The sequence below is a fragment of the Polypterus senegalus genome, chromosome 12, assembly GCF_016835505.1.
Source record: "Polypterus senegalus isolate Bchr_013 chromosome 12, ASM1683550v1, whole genome shotgun sequence".
In the NCBI taxonomy this organism is placed as follows: Eukaryota; Metazoa; Chordata; class Cladistia; order Polypteriformes; family Polypteridae; genus Polypterus; species Polypterus senegalus.
This window is the reverse complement of record NC_053165.1, coordinates 84,947,479-84,967,337: the sequence shown is the minus strand read 5'-3', so window position 1 is coordinate 84,967,337 and position 19,859 is coordinate 84,947,479. Positions and strand designations below refer to the sequence as shown.

The 19,859-nt window shown below is 42.0% G+C and overlaps 1 protein-coding gene across 1 annotated transcript in view; it reads right to left on the bottom strand.

Moving 5' to 3' along the window:
* Positions 1 to 757: 757 nt before the first annotated feature.
* Positions 758 to 19,859, bottom strand: part of fah (fumarylacetoacetate hydrolase (fumarylacetoacetase)) — a 38,768-nt gene continuing 19,666 nt past the window's right edge. The window contains exons 9-14 of the mRNA XM_039772739.1: positions 17,857 to 17,987; positions 15,248 to 15,323; positions 14,074 to 14,120; positions 9,911 to 10,012; positions 6,067 to 6,184; positions 758 to 922 (exon numbers count right to left, since the gene is read on the bottom strand). Coding sequence (XP_039628673.1) covers positions 846 to 922; positions 6,067 to 6,184; positions 9,911 to 10,012; positions 14,074 to 14,120; positions 15,248 to 15,323; positions 17,857 to 17,987 — 551 coding nt within the window. The 3' untranslated portion in view covers positions 758 to 845. The remainder of the gene's footprint in view (positions 923 to 6,066; positions 6,185 to 9,910; positions 10,013 to 14,073; positions 14,121 to 15,247; positions 15,324 to 17,856; positions 17,988 to 19,859) is intronic.

Here is a 19,859-nt window from a genome sequence, read left to right as displayed (position 1 = left end):
AACTTGGGAGACAAAAGTACTAAGAGCCCCCTAGTGGTACCCATAAAGCAGCTGGCCAGGGCAGAATAAAGGCCCCGTCACACTTCTGGATTTTTCCAGTAATTTTCAGTCACAGACTTCATTTACATATTCTGAGTGAGGCTGTGGAGGTCATGGTGTGTGTGTGTGTGTGTGTGTCTGAGGACATCAATACTGTAGTTTGACATCCCCGGCGACTCAGTCCCACCCGTCCACAATCCCACCCCGACTTCATCAAACAGGTTTGATTTTGTGTTAAGTCATAGAGGCGGGCTCTGCGTGTGTGTCCCGAGAACTGACAGCCAATGAGCACTCACCTTTCCAAGTACGGTGCATGTAAATGAAGCTAAAAGAAACTTCACAGACAAATGAGAGGATCACCCAGTCTGATGTCTCATGCTTTATGTACCACAGCAGAATGAAAAGAAGAAGTGCAGCTAAACTCACCATAACTACACAGGCTCTGTCAGTCAGCACGTTAACGGGTGGCAGAAACGTCGTCATGCAGTCAGGTAATTTGACATCCCCTGCAATTCTAGGATATCCTCAGGTGACAAGAGCAACGACGGCACTCATCAAGTTTGACATCCCCTCCAACATGAAGTCGTGTAAGGTGACAGCGTGTTCGGCTCCATTTCATGGCCTGCTCCAGCTGCTGGCTGGAAATCTAAACTGATCCCATCCACATCCTTGGTGTAAGACGCTATAATGCTGATGAGAATGACACGCACACCCAGAGCAGATCTGCAATACAAGTCTTTATTACCACAAACAATGATACAGAATGCTCATCTTTGCCTTCTTGTTTTGCAGAAATGGGTGCAAACCTAATAAGGCAGAGCGGGAAGAACTTTTCCTTTGCATTCTCCAAATCCTATTCGGTATTCCTTGTTCTGGCAGTAACCTAAAATGAAGACATTTTGCATTAATTCTTTAATAAAATAATTCTTTGCATTTATGGAGCGCTTATCTCACTGCTCAGCAATTGCAGGTTAAGGGCCTCGCTCAAGGGCCCAACAGAGCATTTACAGGGTTCAAACTGGCAACCTTCTGATTGCCAGTGGAGATCTCTAGCCTCAGAGCCAACACTCCGCCAATCGTTAAGATCGCGTTACTGCAGTCACTTCTCCGTTAAATGTTAGACACGTAAAGTCCACAAGATGGCTCGGCAAAATTCATTCATTTCAGCACATCCATCAAACCTATTGATTCAAGTTCAGGTTCACACGGTGGTGGTGGTGGTAGTGGAGCCTTTCCTGACAGCATCCGGGGCAACACCGGAGCCCACTGAGGACAGGGCATCAGTCCATCAGACAAGTGAACAAATAAAATGATTAACTGATGTTGATTCTGTTATATTTCAGCTGGGGTCTCTTCTCTGGCTCAGGTGTGTTTCTTTGTTTATTTAATCATTATGTTGTACTTTAGATATTCTTTTGTATTATTAATTATGTTCATTTTACTTCTGTTTTGCATTTTATTCAATGAATATTACATTGTGTGTCGCTTATGTTCAGTTTTATGTTGTTAAAGCGCTGTTTCATTTCGTTCTCTTCCCCGTCCCCTAGATGTGGAGCCTAAGGAGGCAGGGCCACCTAATGATGCAGCCTGAGAACTGGCCCAGCCAGTGTGGCATTGTTCTCGAGCCCAGCTTTTTGATTGTTCAGTCATTGAGTCATTAATAAAAACACAAATTCAATTGTCTTGTTCTTCTATTGTTACATTTTTTTTCTTTTGGGCTCTGCTTGTGTTTTAATTGACTGTTCCTGGCTTGTGTGTATTTGGATTGGTTTATTTTGGCCTAAATGGCAAAGCCCACTTTACTCCTGCCTCGGTTTTCTTTTCTTAAATATTGAAGCCCATTTAATACATTCTAATGCAGCAGGGATTTCTTTCTTTGGTTTTGATTTTCCTCTGTTTCTGGAAATTTTACACTTTTAAAGTCTGTGCCTTCAAGTTTTTAGGCCCATGCAAGCCATAAGCCTGCTTTTAGAGTTTGGGGACTAGGCTTTGACTACTGAGGCCTGCAATCCCCTCCACCCCCTCGAATTCCAACCGTTTTTAATATTTTAGACTGTCAGAATCCTAGCAGATTCACTCAATTTAAGAAGCCCCTTCTGAACAAAGTATTTCATGTTTTTGAAGATATAATCCACTTGGGAACCACAAGGCAGACCTGATGCTTGTCAGGGTGAAATATTCGTTTAACTCTTTGACCTGACCCCAGCTTGTAACCCTTGTGTTTCCAAAAAGAACCTCTAGACAGCTGATCAATGCACCAGGCTGACCTCCGATCGATCGGTGCGTACCGCCAGCAGGAGGGGGGCACCTCCGGACCTCTTGGGCAGCACTACATTAAATTAGCTAAATTAATGCATGCACTTCGCTCAAAATGAATGCAATATTTATGCAAAAGCCTTTCTGTCCTGCCTTGAAGTATTGGGCAGGGAAATTAGTGGGAAAAGATCTTTATGGAAAACATCTTGATAAGTTGTGTGTGGCAGCCAAGTGTGGGCCTTCAGCATTTACTCTAAAAACACGCCAAGGTGGTACCCCAACTTATCATGTGGCTTTCTTTCTTTATATCTTTATACATCTATAGACCTCTTTCAATCTATATTATATCTATATCTATATACACATACATATATATACATATATATATATATATATCTATATACACATACATATATATACATATATATATATATATATATATATATATATATATATATATATACAGTGGTGTGAAAAACTGTTCCCCCTTCCTAATTTCTCATTCTTTTGCATGTTTGTCACCCAAAATGTTTCTGATCATCAAACACATTTAACCATTAGTCAAATATAACACAAGTAAACACAAAATGCAGTTTTTAAATGATGGTTTTTATTATTTAGGGAGAAAAAAAAATCCAAACCTACATGGCCCTGTGTCAAAAAGTAATTGCCCCCTTGTTCAAAAATCACCTAACTGTGGTGTATCACACCTGAGTTCAATTTCCTGATTACTGCCACACGTGTTTCAATCAAGAAATCACTTCAATAGGAGCTGCCTGACACAGAGAAGTAGACCAAAAGCACCTCAAAAGCTAGACATCATGCCAAGATCCAAAGAAATTCAGGAACAAATGAGAACAGAAGTAATTGAGATCTATCAGTCTGGTAAAGGTTATAAAGCCATTTCTAAAGCTTTGGGACTCCAGCGAACCACAGTGAGAGCCATTATCCACAAATGGCAAGAACATGGAACAGTGGTGAACCTTCCCAGGAGTGGCCGGCCGACCAAAATTACCCCAAGGCGCAGAGCGACTCATCCGAGAGGTCACAAAAGACCCCAGGACAACGTCTAAAGAACTGCAGGCCTCACTTGCCTCAATTAAGGTCAGTGTTCACGACTCCACCATAAGAAAGAGACTGGGCAAAAACGGCCTGCATGGCAGATTTCCAAGACGCAAACCACTGTTAAGCAAAAGAACATTAGGGCTCGTCTCAATTTTGCTAAGAAACATCTCAATGATTGCCAAGACTTTTGGGAAAATACCTTGTGGACTGATGAGACAAAAGTTGAACTTTTTGGAAGGCAAATGTCCCGTTACATCTGGCGTAAAAGGAACACAGCATTTCAGAAAAAGAACATCATACCAACAGTAAAATATGGTGGTGGTAGTGTGATGGTCTGGGCTTGTTTTGCTGCTTCAGGACCTGGAAGGCTTGCTGTGATAGATGGAACCATGAATTCTACTGTCTACCAAAAAATCCTGAAGGAGAATGTCGGCCATCTGTTCGTCAACTCAAGCTGAAGTGATCTTGGGTGCTGCAACAGGACAATGACCCAAAACACACCAGCAAATCCACCTCTGAATGGGTGAAGAAAAACAAAATGAAGACTTTGGAGTGGCCTAGTCAAAGTCCTGACCTGAATCCAATTGAGATGCTATGGCATGACCTTAAAAAGGCAGTTCATGCTAGAAAACCCTCAAATAAAGCTGAATTACAACAATTCTGCAAAGATGAGTGGGCCAAAATTCCTCCAGAGCTGTAAGAGACTCATTGCAAGTTATCAAAGCGCTTGATTGCAGTTATTGCTGCTAAGGGTGGCCCAACCAGTTATTAGGTTCAGGGGCAATTACTTTTTCACACAGGGCCATGTAGGTTTGGATTTTTTCTCCCTAAATAATAAAAACCATCATTTAAAAACTGCATTTTGTGTTTACTTGTGTTTATATTTGACTAATGGTGAAATGTGTTTGATGATCAGAAACATTTTGGGTGACAAACATGCAAAAGAATAAGAAATCAGGAAGGGGGCAAATAGTTTTTCACACCACTGTGTATATATATATATATATATATATATATATATATATATATATATATATATATATATATATATACATACATACATATATACACATATACACACACATATACATATACATACACATATGTATATATATGCACACACACACACACACATTGTCACACACGTGTGTATAGGAGACAACTAAAGGGCATGATTACATATATGTGGAGCACATCCAGATGTGGATAAAAAGGGCCACCTCCCTTCATTTGGGGCAAGAGTCGGGTGGAAGAGGACGGAGCTCGGAGGAGAGGAGTGGAGGCGGTCTGAAGAGACTAGAAGGCATTGTTGTGCGGCCAGAACTTGAAGGGATGATTGGTGCTGCGGCACTGGGTTGTGCACTTTACTAACTTGTAAATAGTATTGTAAATAAACGTGTGTGGTGAACCAACATGTCTGCCTGTCTGTGTCCGGGCTGCACCCCACAATAAATAAATAAATAAATAAATAATAAAATTTATATATATATATATATATATATATATATATATATATATATATATATATATATATATATATATATATATATATATATATATATATATATTTATATATATATATATATATACACACACACACACACAAACATATATACATCTGTAAATATAACTGTATAAGTATATGTAAATACATGTATACATACCTGTGCCAAAATGGCAGGTTTTGTTTGATTAAAAATTTAAACCAAGACATTTCCAGTCAGAACGTATTCCATCTTTATTGTAAAAATTGCAGTCTATACAAAGATTGCAGCGTTTTATTTGTATATTCATATATGAATTTTGCTGTGTCTTATGATTTCATGTTGGTAGTCATTGCTGTGTGCTTTCTAACTGTTTTAAAATACTTTGTAATTAGGGTTAGGGTTAAGTTAAACTACAGATCTGTAGTTTACTTAAAAAATAAACTTAATAAAAGGTGAGCATTTCAGAAAGCAGACGAGGCCTAACTAATTATCTGCGCATTATTTTTGTTTACAGAAGGGAATAAAAATGTGCAAGAAAAAAAGAAAAAAAGACAATAAAATCATTCCATCTTCTTCTTCATCATCATCAGAATAGCAAATGAGTTTGCCGCTGCACAGAGTTGTACTCGGCAGGGGACATCAAAGCCCCTGGAGATAAAGGAGGCTGCACGTTTAAAAAGAATGGAGTAACAAGCACTGGCCTGTAGTTCCTGAGATGGCATTTAAGGGGAGGTCAGCCGTCCGGCACAAGCGTGCAGCGACCCCGTCACGACTTAGACCACCAGACACGGCCAAGATTATAGATTGTAGTCGATCTTTTTTCTATAAAGAAATGATTTTTTGTGTTGCATTAATCTAACGGGTGACGGTGTGACGCTAGACATGGGCACTGATGAAATTGCAGCTCTAAATATTTCATGTTTCCCCATTTCCTGACAGACAGGCTCTCCTTTATGAATATTACAAAGAGCGCTAAACCCAATTTCGAAATGAACGCTTTCTCATCCAGACGTTCAGGTTGTGTTGTAGAATATCAAGAAGCTCCGTCCCTGCTGGCTTTCCTGTAGCGTGATGGTGTCATCAACCCCAAGCATGTGCCACCTTGCGTCATTTTTGTGTCCGACTTGTAAAGTGCCTTGTAATGTTGTACTCTCTGAAAGGCGCTATACACACACAGTTTTCTCTCTCTTTTGCTGGTTTCGGATTTCCTGAAACATACCTGTGATAATCACTTCATCGCCATCCTGCAGAAATTTGCGCGTCTCTCCATTGCCCAGGTCAACATTTTTCGTTCCTCGCCAGGACAACTCCAACAAGGAGCCAAAGCTTTCCGGATTCTGGTGATTCAAACAAAATACGTGTATTGTTATTTTGATATTCCCACTCGACAAGTACCACCACATACTTTTGCTCCCACTGCCATTTCTCTCATTCACTCTTTCCAAATCATGGCCTGTCTTACTCACCAATGTTTATGCCCCAAAGGAGGGTCACAAAGGGTGGTCTTTAAAATGTAGCTGGAGGTTTGACATTACAGAAAGCACCCTGAGCCAATTCCAAAGTGAGAAGAGGCTTTCTAATCTAAGCTGGAGGCCCCCAGCAGCTCACAGAGCCCTCTGGTGGCCTTCGCCCTAAACAGCAACGTTTTTGAAGCACCATTAAGCATGTGGACCACCGGCTCCCTGTTAGTAATGAGTGAAACAGGAAAGTTTTGATTCATACAGATTTGTGTTGAATGTGACTTCACCATTATTAAAATCAAAACTCACTAAAATGACTTTTTGGGGAAGTTTTAAAGGGGTGGCAAACAAGGAGTGCTGCTTCCTAAAGCCTCGTTCCCACTTTGCTGTGTTTACTTGTTCTCTTTTCTTCAGCCATGTAATACATGCAGTCCGTCACACATCCGCCAAATCAATTCTGCTCTTTCCTTTCATTTACGTCACCGCAAAGGAGCACATTGAGCTTTTTTAAAAATGTGACAGGCTGTCTGTTTTACACACAAAGACCACTAAAACACCCCATTGTGCAAACTACTGAATTTTCTCCACAAGGTAACCTCACTAGACAGGAAGCTGTCATACGCCCTTACCTCGCAAGCACCCATTCCTGTATTTGATGCCTGCTGAACAGCTTGACGATGTGCTCTCTCCAAGGGCCGTGCAGCTTAATTTCTGTCTCCAACGTATGCTTAGGATGTATCATAATTTGGCAAAGTGGGTATTGGACTACCAGAACAAATCTAACGGCCCAGCATATTTATTTAGCGTATAAACTCGCATACAAGTCGGATCTTGAAACCCAAAAAAAATTGATCATAAAATCAGACCCCGACTTGTCCATCCATCCTCTTCCGCTTATCCGAGATTGGGTCGTGGGGGCAGCAGCTTGAGCAGAGATGCCCAAACTTCCCTCTCCCCGGCCACTTCTAGCTCTTCCAGGGGAATCCTGAGACGTTCCCAGGCCAGCCAGAAGATGTAGTCCATCCAGCATGTCCTGGGTCTTCCCCGGGGCCTCCTCCCAGTTAGACGTGCCCGGAACACCTCACCAGGGAGGCATCCTGATCAGATGCCCGAGCCACCTCTTCTGACTCCTCTCAATGCTCTACTCTGAGCCCCTCAACCTATCTTTAAGGGAAAGTCCAGACACCCTGCGGAGTAAACTCAATTCAGCCGCTTGTAATCGCGATCTCGTTCTTACGGTCACTACCCATAGCTCATGACCATAGGTGAGGGTAGGAATGTAGATCGACTGGTAAATTTGAGAGCTTTGCCTTACGACTCAGCTCCTTTTTCACCACGACAGACCGATGCAGAGCCGCATTACTGAGGATGCCGCACCGATCCGCCTGTTGATCTCAAGGTCCATTCTTCCCTCACTCATGAACAAGACCCCGAGATACTTGAACTCCTCCACTTGGGGCAGGATCTCACTCCCAACCCTGAGAGGGCACTCCACCCTTTTCCGGCTGAGGACCCTGGTCTCGGATTTGGATGTGCTGACCCCGACATGTACGCCCGTTTAAATGGGACACTTAATTTTTTTTTTTGTCACATCTTTTTGCCTCCTCCAATCTCACATCAGTTACTCAGACGCATCAAACTTTGTTTCAGCAGCGCAGTTACCAATTTCGTTCACCACTTCAATGACTTTTAATTTAAAACCAGCTTCATGTTTTCTTCTGATCGAACGCTCCATCGTAGATAAGGGATGATCTTATGATAAAGGTGTATGATACAAAAACACAAAACAGTGTCAACGTCACTTCGGAATAGTTTGGGTATCGTCATGTGGTCACGTAGGCACAACACATAGAAACAAAAGGCCGTGTGCGCCGCAATCTCTTCGACCAATAGCGTGAGTTTTCCACATTCTACTTATATGAGCGACATTATAAAATACCGGAAATTATAGTATATTGAAATCAAGTCTTATCCATGGAAGAACTTAAACGGGAGTATATACGGTATCCATTTATTGATTTAATGAGTTTTCATAAAAAGCCGGACTTCCTTCTGGCGACAATCTTCTGTCTATCATATAGAGCCTTATACATCCATTTGTCTATCACAGTGTCTTTCTTATCTACCGGTCTATCAATCAATTGTATAGTGTCTTTCATAGCCATCTGTCTGTAATATAGTGCCTTTCATAGATATCAAAAACAAAGTTGTTTTCACATCTATCTTCTAGCTCCTTTCATATCTGTCTGTCTACCATTCAATCATATAGTGCCTTTAGGACGTATTATAATTTGGCAAAGTGGGTACTGGACTACCAGAACAAATCTGATGGCTTAGCATATCTATCTATTTTATTTATTGATTTAATTAGTTTTTATTTAAAAGCCAGACTTCCTCCTGGTGGACAAATAAAGTTCTATCTATCTGTTGTCAAGGATGCCAGGGACGATGACCCGACCGGGACGCCTTGAGGGACCGGAAGTGGGCGTGTGCCCATCTGGGATCACGTGGGGGCCGCCACCTTGGTTGCTTTGGGGGCCACGGGTTGGGGGCTTGGAAGCCCAACCCTGTAAGGGCCCGTGGTCACCGCCAGGGGGCACCCCGGTGCCTTGGGAGCCCTGGACCACAGCACTTCCGCCACACCAGGAAGTGCCTTTGAGGAGCAAGAACACCCGGAGGACTTCCGACTACACAGTTGGTGCTTCCGCCACATGGGGGTGTGTCGCCGGAAGCTCCTCAGGAAGCACCTGGAGCCCATCCGGGCGTGCATAAAAGGGGCCGCCTCCCTCCAGTCGACAGCAAGAGTCGGGTGGAAGTGGACGGAGCTCGGAGGAGAGGAGTGGAGGCGGTCTGAGGACTGAGCAAGGCATCATTGTGCGGCCAGGACTTGAAAGGGTGATTGGTGCTGCGGCACTGGGGTTGTGCACTTTACTAATATTGTAAATATTGTAAATAAACATGTGTGTGGAGAAAGAACATGTCTACCTGTCTGTGTCCGGGCTGTACCCCACACTGTCTATTACAGTGTTTTCATATTTGGTCTATCAATCAATCGTATAGTGCCTTTCATATCCGTCTGTCTGTAATATAGTGCAATTCATATCAATAATACAGTGCCTTTCACAACTATCTATAATAAAGTTATTTTCACATGTATCTTATAGTGCCTTTCATATCTATCTGTCCCTCATTCGATTATATAATGCCTTTAGGACGCATCATAATTTGGCAAAGCGGGTATTGGACTACCAGAACAAATCTGACGGCTCAGCATCTCTATTTATTTATTTATTGATTAAAGAAGTTTTTTTTTTTAAATAAAAAGCCAGGTCTTCCCCCATTGTCTTACACATCTCTCTCTCTGCCACAATGTCTGTCTGTCTGTCTGTCTATCAGTCGGTCATATAGTGCCTTTCATATCTGTTTATTTCTCTGTCTTGCTGACCTGACATCCTTTACTTTACTGTGTATTAGTCAGGCCTTAACAAGCACAGTATGGTAATAAATCATCAAGTGAAATTCACAGTTGCCACCAATCAATAATTTCATCTGTGAAGAACACTGCTGGGCTTTAAGATGCGAGTGGTGACCCCCGATACTCACTGGACCACTGATTGTCCCAGAAGCCAGCAGATCTCCAGGTCGGACATTGCAGCCGCTGATGGTGTGATGGGCCAGTTGCTGTTTCATTGTCCAGTACATATGCTGTTTTGAAGAAAAAATAAAATAAAATGATCAACAAAGCCAAGTGAATGTTTTGTTTAAACAAAGGACTAGAGTGTCAGTTCATTACAGGACACCCTCACACAAACAATAAGCTCCCCCAAAAAAAAAACCCTAATTCCCACTCCCATTTCTCTCAGTCACTCTTTCCAGCTCTCTTCTTCACACCGTAAAGCTGATGCACAGACTTACTGGGTACAAAGGGTGGTCTTTAAAATGCATCCCGGGGTCTCACTGCACTCAAAGACACGAGAACCCTTTCCAAAGTCAGAAGAGGCTCTCTAAGCTGGACTGGAGGCCCAGGCAGACCACAGTGCCCTCTGGTGGTTTTACACCCCTGAGCAGCCCTTAAATACATCAGTAACCTCCTTAGTGTTATGCTAACCCCGAGAAAAATGAGCCAAAAATATTGAACATTTTTCAACAAGAAAAAAATATTATGTGTAACAGAAACATTTAGACACAATTGAAATAAATTGTCAACATAATCACAGTAGGAGAGATCTGTCAAGTGTCCCTGCTGTACTGATGTGGATTTGGAACACGTCCTTCGTGTGGCTCGTTTTTCAAACTGTCACCAAGGCACAGCCTGATGTCACTTTATGGACAGTACAGACGCATTTTTTTTTTCTGCACTTTTCTTACTTCATTTTTTTTTTGTTTGCGCGTGAGAGGATAGAAAATCAGTGCCCGATCCGCATGATTAATGCACCCCTTGTGTTATCGAAGGTTCCCACAGTGCAAGTGACTTCCACATTTCCCCAACACAAAGATCGACGGTTGCTTCATTGTGAACACTGCTTAGGTGGCCGACGTCTTTCTTATCCTTCCACTTGACTGCCATCATTTTTACCTTTACATCACGCCAAAGCTTCATACTGATGTGACCGAAGCCGCCAGGCGTATCGTGCTGATGTGACCGAAGCCGCCAGGCGTATCGTGCTGAAGTGACCGAAGCCGCCAGGCGTATCGTGCTGATGTGACCGAAGCCGCCAGGCGTATCGTGCTGATGTGACCGAAGCCGCCAGGCGTATCGTGCTGATGTGACCGAAGCCGCCAGGCGTATCGTGCTGATGTGACCGAAGCCGCCAGGCGTATCGTGCTGGTTTGGTCATACAGTGTCACTCTCTGGTGACCGACTCGCAATGTTACCACTATTGCTTGAATCAAGTGATGGTTCAGATCCAGTTTATTGTAAAGCTGGCTTTACAGCTTTTCGTTTACATGCCATTGTGTGTTTTGCGTTAAAGGCTCCACCCCCACTCATGAATATTGATGAGTTACTATAGAGTGGTAAAACACATAGCCAGAGTCTTATTCTCTACAATTGATTGTCTGCTAAACCAGGTAACTCAAAGGAATGCGTCCTAAGTACTTCCAGTAAAACCTGTGAGGCTGTCGCTGTATTTTTCAATCAAAAAATTAATGATATTAGAAATAACATAGTATATCTCCCCAACACTAAGGATCCTCCTAAACCCCAGCATCCTGTTATAAACAAATTAAACTCTTTCACTAGGATAGATTTACCTGATTTACAAAAAATAATCTCTCAATTAAAACCCTCCACCTGCGTCCTTGACCCGATACCAACAAGTTTTTTTAAAGAAGTATCGGGCGTGCTAATTGATAATATTCTTGACATAGTAAATTCGTCACTAGATACGGGGGTCTTCCCCGACTGTCCTAAGACTGCTGTAGTTAAACCCCTACTTAAGAAACATAATCTTGACCCCTCTGCTTTGAAAATTTTAGACCCATCTCTAACCTGCCTTTCTTAAGTAAAGTTCTAGAGAAGGCAGTCATTATGCAGTTAAATGACCACCTCAATAAACCTGCTATTCTTGATAAATTTCAGTCGGGTTTTAGAACAAATCACAGCACAGAAACTGCACTCGTTAAAGTAGTAAATGACTTGCGGGTAAATGCAGACAGAGGCCATTTATCTGTTCTCATCCTCTTAGATCTGAGTGCTGCATTTGACACCATTGATCACAATATTCTTAGAAATCGCCTTAGTCAATGGGTGGGCCTCTCTGGCACGGTCTTAAATTGGTTTGAATCCTACCTGACAGGGAGAAAATCTTTGTTAGTTTTGGGAATTACAACTCAAAGACACATGATATCCAATATGGTGTTCCACAAGGCTCTATCCTGGGTCCGCTGCTCTTCTCAATCTACATGCTTCCGTTAGGTCAGATTATCTCAGGGCACAACGTGAGCTACCACAGCTATGCTGATGACACACAGCTGTACTTATCAATAGCACCTGATGACCCGACTCTCTTGATTCACTAACACAATGTCTGACTGTATCTCAGAATGGATGAATAGTAACTTTCTCAAGTTAAATAAAGAAAACTGAAATCTGAGTGATTGGCAATAATGGATACAATGAGGCTATTAGAAATAAACTGGATACATTAGGATTAAAAGTCAAGATGAAGGTAAAAAGCTTAGGGGTAATTGTTGACTGTAACCTGAATTTTAAATCACATATTAATCAGACCACTAGGACAGCATTTTTTCACTTAAGAAACATAGCAAAAGTTAGACCTCTTATATCACTGAAAGATGCTGAGAAATTAATTCACACTTTTGTTTTCAGTAGACTAGATTACTGTAACGCACTCCTCTCAGGACCACCCAAAAAAGACATAAATCGATTACAACGAGTGCAGAATGCAGCTGCTAGAATCCTAACTAGGAAAAGAAAATCCGAACACATTTCTCCAGTTTTGATGTCACTACACTGGTTACCTGTGTCATTCAGGATTGACTTTAAAATTCTGCTTATGGTTTATAAAGCCTTAAATAATCTCGCCCCATCTTATATATCGAATGTCTGACACCTTATATTCCAAATCGTAACCTCAGATCCTCAAATGAGTGTCTCCTTAGAATTCCAAGAACAAAACTTAAAAGAAGTGGTGAGGCGGCCTTCTGCTGTTATGCACCTAAAATCTGGAATAGCCTGCCAATAGGAATTCGCCAGGCTGATACAGTAGAGCACTTTAAAACACTGCTGAAAACACATTACTTTAACATGGCCTTTTTATAACTTCACTTTAACTTAATCCTGATACTCTGAATGTTCAATTCTTCATAACAACTATTCATGGTGGCTCTAAAATCCGTACTGACCCCAACTCTCTCTTCTGTTTCTTTTTCCGGCCTGCACCACCTCCACCTACTCAAAGCTTCATGATGCTCCAACAATGATGGATGGATTAAAAGCCAGAAGTCCACGTGACCATCATCATCATCATCAAGTCCTTCCATGAGAACCCTAAATCCAAAGTGGACTGTTTCATGTATGTGAGGTAGAGGGAATGGCCAGTCTCATGGTCTGGAATCCCTACAGATTTTATTTTTTTTTTCTCCAGCCATCTGGATTTTTTTTTTTCTCTTCTGTCCACCCTGGCCATCAGACCTTACTCTTATTCGATGTTAATTAATGTTGACTTATTTTCTTTTCTTACTGTGTCTTTTATTTTTCTATTCTTCATTTTGTAAAGCACTTTGAGCTACTTTTTGTATGAAAATGTGCTAAAGAAATAAATGTTGTTGTTGTTGTTGTTGTATTTTTTGTAAATAGCATGATGCTATTTCATCCACTAGATGGCAGCAGAATGCTACCCGGAGTGCTGTTTGAGTTTAAAACTGTACGGCTTCACCCAAGAGGCACTCGGGCTTAACCACATGTACATAGAATCCTATGTTCTAAGGCACACTTAGGGTTAACACCATGGAGGTTAAAACAAGTGGAGAGCACATGCGGACTCAGTGGGTTTTTCTCAATTTTGAGCTGCCAGTTCATCAAATGTGCACCCCCTTAAGCACCTGGAGATAACACAGAAAGAAAGGAGCGTGCAGACTTCACACAAACAGCGACCCTACCATCCCATTCAATTGAAATCATCACCATCATCATCATTACATTATACAATCTTTGAGTAATACATCCACATTGCGGATTATAAAGGGCATTTTTAGAGCAACCGCTTTATCTCAATTACTTTCAATGCACATGAAAGGATTACCTTGAAATTTGACTTGCATAGAACAGCCGCTTCCTTCATCGATTCACCTAATTAAAAGAAAACAAATGTCCATTCAGTGCTTGCATCTTGATGAAAGTGACAGAGGACGTTCTTGTCCGGTGGGTCATTTTGTAACTGCCAGTGCAGAACTGTGACAATTCTTAGTGTATACTCAGCAGGGGCTTTTTACCCAAGGTGACTTATGGGGACAACATTCATTACAGTGGTGTCACTTTATCCTTCATTGTTAGGTTTGCTTCATCTTTTTCAGGGTCACTGGGCCTGGATCCTATCTCAGCAGCATGCCTGGGATGCCAGTGCGTTACAGGCGTGCGTTCACAGGTACACACCCAGAGCAGCTTTGTGATCATTATTACTTGCCGTTATGGCTTGTCGCCTTCATCCAAGGCGACTTACAACGTTTGAGAGATACAATTGGATACGTTTCTTAATCCAGGCAGGTGAAGTGACTTCCTTGTTCAGGACGACACAGTGCCACAGCAGTGGAGTTTCAACCCACAATCTCAGGGTTTGAAGTCCAAAGCTTCAACAACTACGCCACACAGCCTGCATTAGGGACAAGAGAGGAAATGTAGAGTACCAGAAGACAACAAAGCAGCAGACACAGAAAGGCCAAGCAGGAAATTTGATGGCGGCATCAGAAAAATCGGGTTGTGAGCCGAGTCCCACTACGGGACAGACGGCACGAGGGAAATTCTTCCAATCACATGACAGCCCATTCCTTGATATACAAATCGGGTACAGCAGCCCTTGGCACGTGAAGAAGCTGAAATTTGAGCAGACTCACAAAAATCAGTTGGCAACCACAAATTACTTTTAAACTTGTGGGGAAAATCCCAGCGTGTACGCCCGACATTATGTACCACGACCACACAGAAGAGTTTCACCACAAGACTGGCACCATTTCACTGTATGGGTAAACCCTTTACATGTCAGACTTAGGTGGAGATTAACTGAACGCAACCAGAAAATACAAAAATATAAATACGCTGACAGTCCATTTTTAGGCACAATAATGATATTGACGGTAAAGGGTGGCAGCTCTCATCTTTTGGCTTTGCTTTGCTCTCCGGAACCTCGGCTTTAGACGGCCGCCCTTCCCTTGTCTGCTGAACTGTTAAATATTGAGCCGCATGCAATTCGCTTCACGTACCTTTCAAGGAGACAAACAGATTGATGTCAAATGTGAACTGATCCTCGTGGCTGAGGTAGGGCAGCGGCGTGGGCTCCTGAAACGGCAAACAGAGGATTGGGAGGGTGAGTGGCAAGTCAGGAAGCTGGCACAGGGCCGAGAGCAGCCAGCGTCATTGATCAGGGCAAAAACTGCGGAGACCAAAGGGGCACGGACCCCAAAAAGAGTAAAGTGGAACAAAGGCATCCATTATTTTAACTGAAGAAATAATCATTCAAAAATATAACTGAAGCAGCACATCACTTAATGACGACGATACTCTCAACGATACAAACCAAGCAGCTAGAAATAAGAAAAAAGAAAAGATTGAAATGCAAAACTAAATAAGTTGCAATAAAAAGATTTAGATACAAACTTTAACAAATAAGAAGATATTTAAAACACAAAACTAAATACATAAAGTGAAATTAAAACAATTAAAAGACTTAAATATAAAACCAAAAAAATTTGGTTGATATTAAAAAAAAAAATTAAACAAAGAAAGAGCTAAACAGGAGATTTAAATGCAAACCTAAACAAATAAAAAAAAATCTTTTGTTTTTTTTTATTGCAACTTTTTATATTGTTTTGTATTTAAATCTTGCTTTATTTTTAAATTTCAACTTATTTAGTTTTGTATTTTAATCTTGTGTTCAATCCTTTAAATTGCAACAAGGTTAAAATACAAAACTAAATAAAGTGAAGTTAAAAAATTAAAGAAGACTTAAATGCAAAATTAAACAAGTTGATATTAAATCTTAAATGATTTAAATTCAAAATTAAACAAAGAAGTTGATATTAAAAAATTAAAAGACGAGTGCAAAACTAGAAAAGTTTATATTTAACAATTAAACAAAAAAAGATTTAAATGCAAGACTAAATAAGTTGAAATTCAAACATAAATGAAAAGATTTAAATACAAAACTAAATAAAAAAGTTACAAAAAATAAACATTTAAATGTACTACTAAAGAAGATTTAGAGGCCAAATGAGGTGGCCAAGCCTCCAATGGTAATGGACCTATCAGGCTTATGAATCTGGCCAGGGGGTGGAGTTGTCATGCAAAAGAGCTGCTGGAAGTCACAAGGGGGCGGGACTCCTCATGAAAGGAGTTCAAAAGAAGGGGTTGGATGGTTGCTTCATGCAGTGTGTTGCTGGGAGTTTCTTGAACGTTCTCTGTGTATGTCCAGAAAAAGGTCCGAATGGTGCATCCCAGGGCCATAACACCAGGACAGCTTCAGCGGTGCGTCTATAAACCTGTTCTGCGCAGCGACCCTGAGGTAAATTTAGTGCACGCAGAATCGCAGTAGCGGGTTCAACTGTTGAGGTATTGGAGCTCACTTCGGAAGGTGGCCGGGTCTGCTGTGGAACCCCGAGTTCAAGCGGCCCTTTATGGACATAACACCAAGCTGCAGCTACCACCGAGTTCATTGGAGATCAAGGTGACGAGAGCTTGGGATGTGCTGCAGAATGGGCTGTTAGGGGAGCTGATGGTATCCAAGGCAGGAATTGAGATGACAACAGGTATGAAGTGATGGTGGGCACAGCAGACAGCCCAGCTAACAGAATCAAGAATGCACGCTGGTGGGAGTGGAGACACAAGACCGAATGGGACTGGGACCAGTTCAAATGACCCATTTTGACTCTGCCAGAGGGAAGGAAAACCAGGGCCTGGCATGGAGGGAGGTGAGAGTATCAGAGGAGGAGGGGGTACCCAGGATGGTAACCATGAAACAACAGGACACCTTGACAAGCTGGGACAATGCTCTAGAGAAGAGGGCGACAATGGACTGAGCTATGGAAAGTCCAAATGTGCCGGATAAAATTTCTTCTCCAGGCTATCCAGCTACACATGGGGTCAGGCAGAGACATCAGCATGGCAGTTGTGCTGAAAATGTGGAACCTTGACGCACATACTCAATTTCTACTCCGAGGCACTGGGAGAGGTGAAATACCACTGACAATGTGATCAAGTCCCAAAAGGTACAGTAATCACAGGACCAGATCAGAGCAAGTGGTCCCATCCTGCAAAAGAGGCCATCACCCACCAACCTCTGCAAACAGACTGGCTATTGATGGTGGACCTGGAACAACAACTAAGGTGCCCCCCAGCACATTACAGGCACTACACTAAGACCAAATGTCTTCCTTGTGTCGGAGTCCACCAGGCAAATCATCATGCTGGAGCTCACAGATCACTTGGATGAAGGCTTTGACAAGGAAGTTCTCCAAGTATGAGGGACAACTGCAGACGAGGAAGCTGGAAGGCAAAGTGCGGCACGATCTCCGGCCAGGGCCGTCAGCGCATTGGACATTGAAGGACGACGGAAGAGATCAGTCTTCCACGATCCCACTGAAGTGGCAGAAAAAGCCTCTCGATAGCAGCTCTTGGTGGGGTGTGGGCGTACGGTAAAGGAGCTAACTGGCCAGCAGGACACAAACTGGGGTCTGGTCAGTCCCAGTTGGGTCACTTGGAGGAGGGTCTCTGGTGCTGAAAGACCTGAAACACCCAACGATTTCAGGAACATCACTGAAGGTATGTCCAGATGGGCATCAGCAGCTGTGTTTCAAATGTTACCAAGGTGCAATACCTGTACGGGATTTGGCTGAACAAATGGCATGAGGGCTGCCATTGGGACCACCCATGGAGAAATTGTAGTTCCAAAGTTCTTTGCAAGAAAAGGTCCAAGAGGAACATACTCCCATTTCTGGATGTCTCGTGCTAGAAGAGAAGAGAGAAATCGCACGTTATTCCCACCCGGGATCGCCATTTGCTGTAAATAACCTCAAAGCTTGAAGCAGCAGGTTACAAACGGATCTGTAGGAAGGGGAGGCGTTTCTAGAAATGGAGTCATTTAAAAACGGAGTGAAAACTGCAATGGGAGAGGCATCAGTACGGATGAATGAGCTTCCTGTCATCATAGAGGAGTCTGGGAGTAGGAGGAGGAGAAAAAGAAGAAGAAGGCGACCTCATCTTCCTCCCTCAGCAGAATGGATAACTGAGAGACAGAACTTTGATGAGATTACTACCCACCCTCCTGACATGACCTCTTCTGCCACTCAAACCTGAAGAACAGCTCCACCGCCATCTTGGAGTCAGTGAGCACATGACTCGTGTCTGAGAAGACGTCTCTGCATTCATGGTGTGTCGTTATCTTTTTGTAACCTCTTCAATTATATGGGAGAGCCATCCATCCATTATTCAACCCGCTATATCCCAATTACAGGGTCATGGGGGTCTGCAGAGGGTAGGAAGAGGGAAGGCAGCAGCACACAGCGCCACTCTCTGGTTTGGTGGGTAACTGCAGTCACCATAGCCTTTCAGCGGCCTCCCAAGTGCACGTGCCCCCCTCTATCTCTCGTATGCATATATATATACATACATATATCTATATATATATATATATATATATATATATATATATATATATCTATATATATCTATATATATATATATATATATATATATATATATCTATATATATCTATATATATCTATATATATATACTAGCTATGCGCGCCCAACTACGTTGTGCGTGTTAAAGTTGTCTGTGAAGGGCTCCCTGTTTAAACGCGGCTGCCAGTCGTGAACTGGGCCCTTCATCGCACAGCATTATGATTTTTTATAAGGGAAACAAAATTACAAAAGAAAATCCTTGGACATTGATTTGATAGGAACGGCCTACTCTGAATCACTGTCTGAATAGTAATTATGTGGTGGTGTAGGAGCATTTCTCCTTCTGTCCATTCACAGTCTGTCTCGTTTTCACAACGCTGTCGTTTCCTCTCACGATGTCTTCTCAACATTTCTCCAATCTCGCAGGTTGCTTTGTGGCAATCCAAAGAGTGAGGCAATATACACGAAGCAATGGTTTTAAAAGGAGGACACATAGGTATCCAGGCTCTTTAAAGCATAAATAAGGATCACTTCACTGACATGTGAACAAGCCACGGTACAACTGTGAGACGCGCAGCACTCGCCAGCTACTCGTAACAATAATAATTTCCGGAATGTGCTGTTATGTTGTCATTCATTTTATCAACTGTCTTTCTTTCATTCATATGTTACGTAGGCACGTACCTTTTATCTTCGGCAATTTCATTCTCTAACCAGGCCTCAGGAGCTAACCAGCGTAACACTGTCCACCACCCCTTTCGTTATTCCGGCACATTGTTGACATCCGTGAGTAACAACAACGTACTAAACTGGAAGGTGGTCTACGCAGACAAACAAAGATCAAGATCTAAATGAAGATCTCTTTAGTTAATATAAAGCACAAGAGTTTGTTAAGTTTGAATGTCTGTGTTTTGAAGTGTGACTGGCGTACTACAGTCTGCAGTAGTATAAGCCTGGAGGAGATTCTTAATGCAAGGCCTATGTTTTAGCTGTCTCTCTACTGCCATCTAGTGCTTCTGCTTCTAATTCATTCACGGACAAACAAAGATCAAGATCCAAATGATTATATATATTATTATCATTATATATATATATATATATATATATATATAAATAATTTAATAATATAATTTAAATATAATATAAATATATATAAATTATTATATAAAAATAACCGGAAATATTTTTAAAATGTG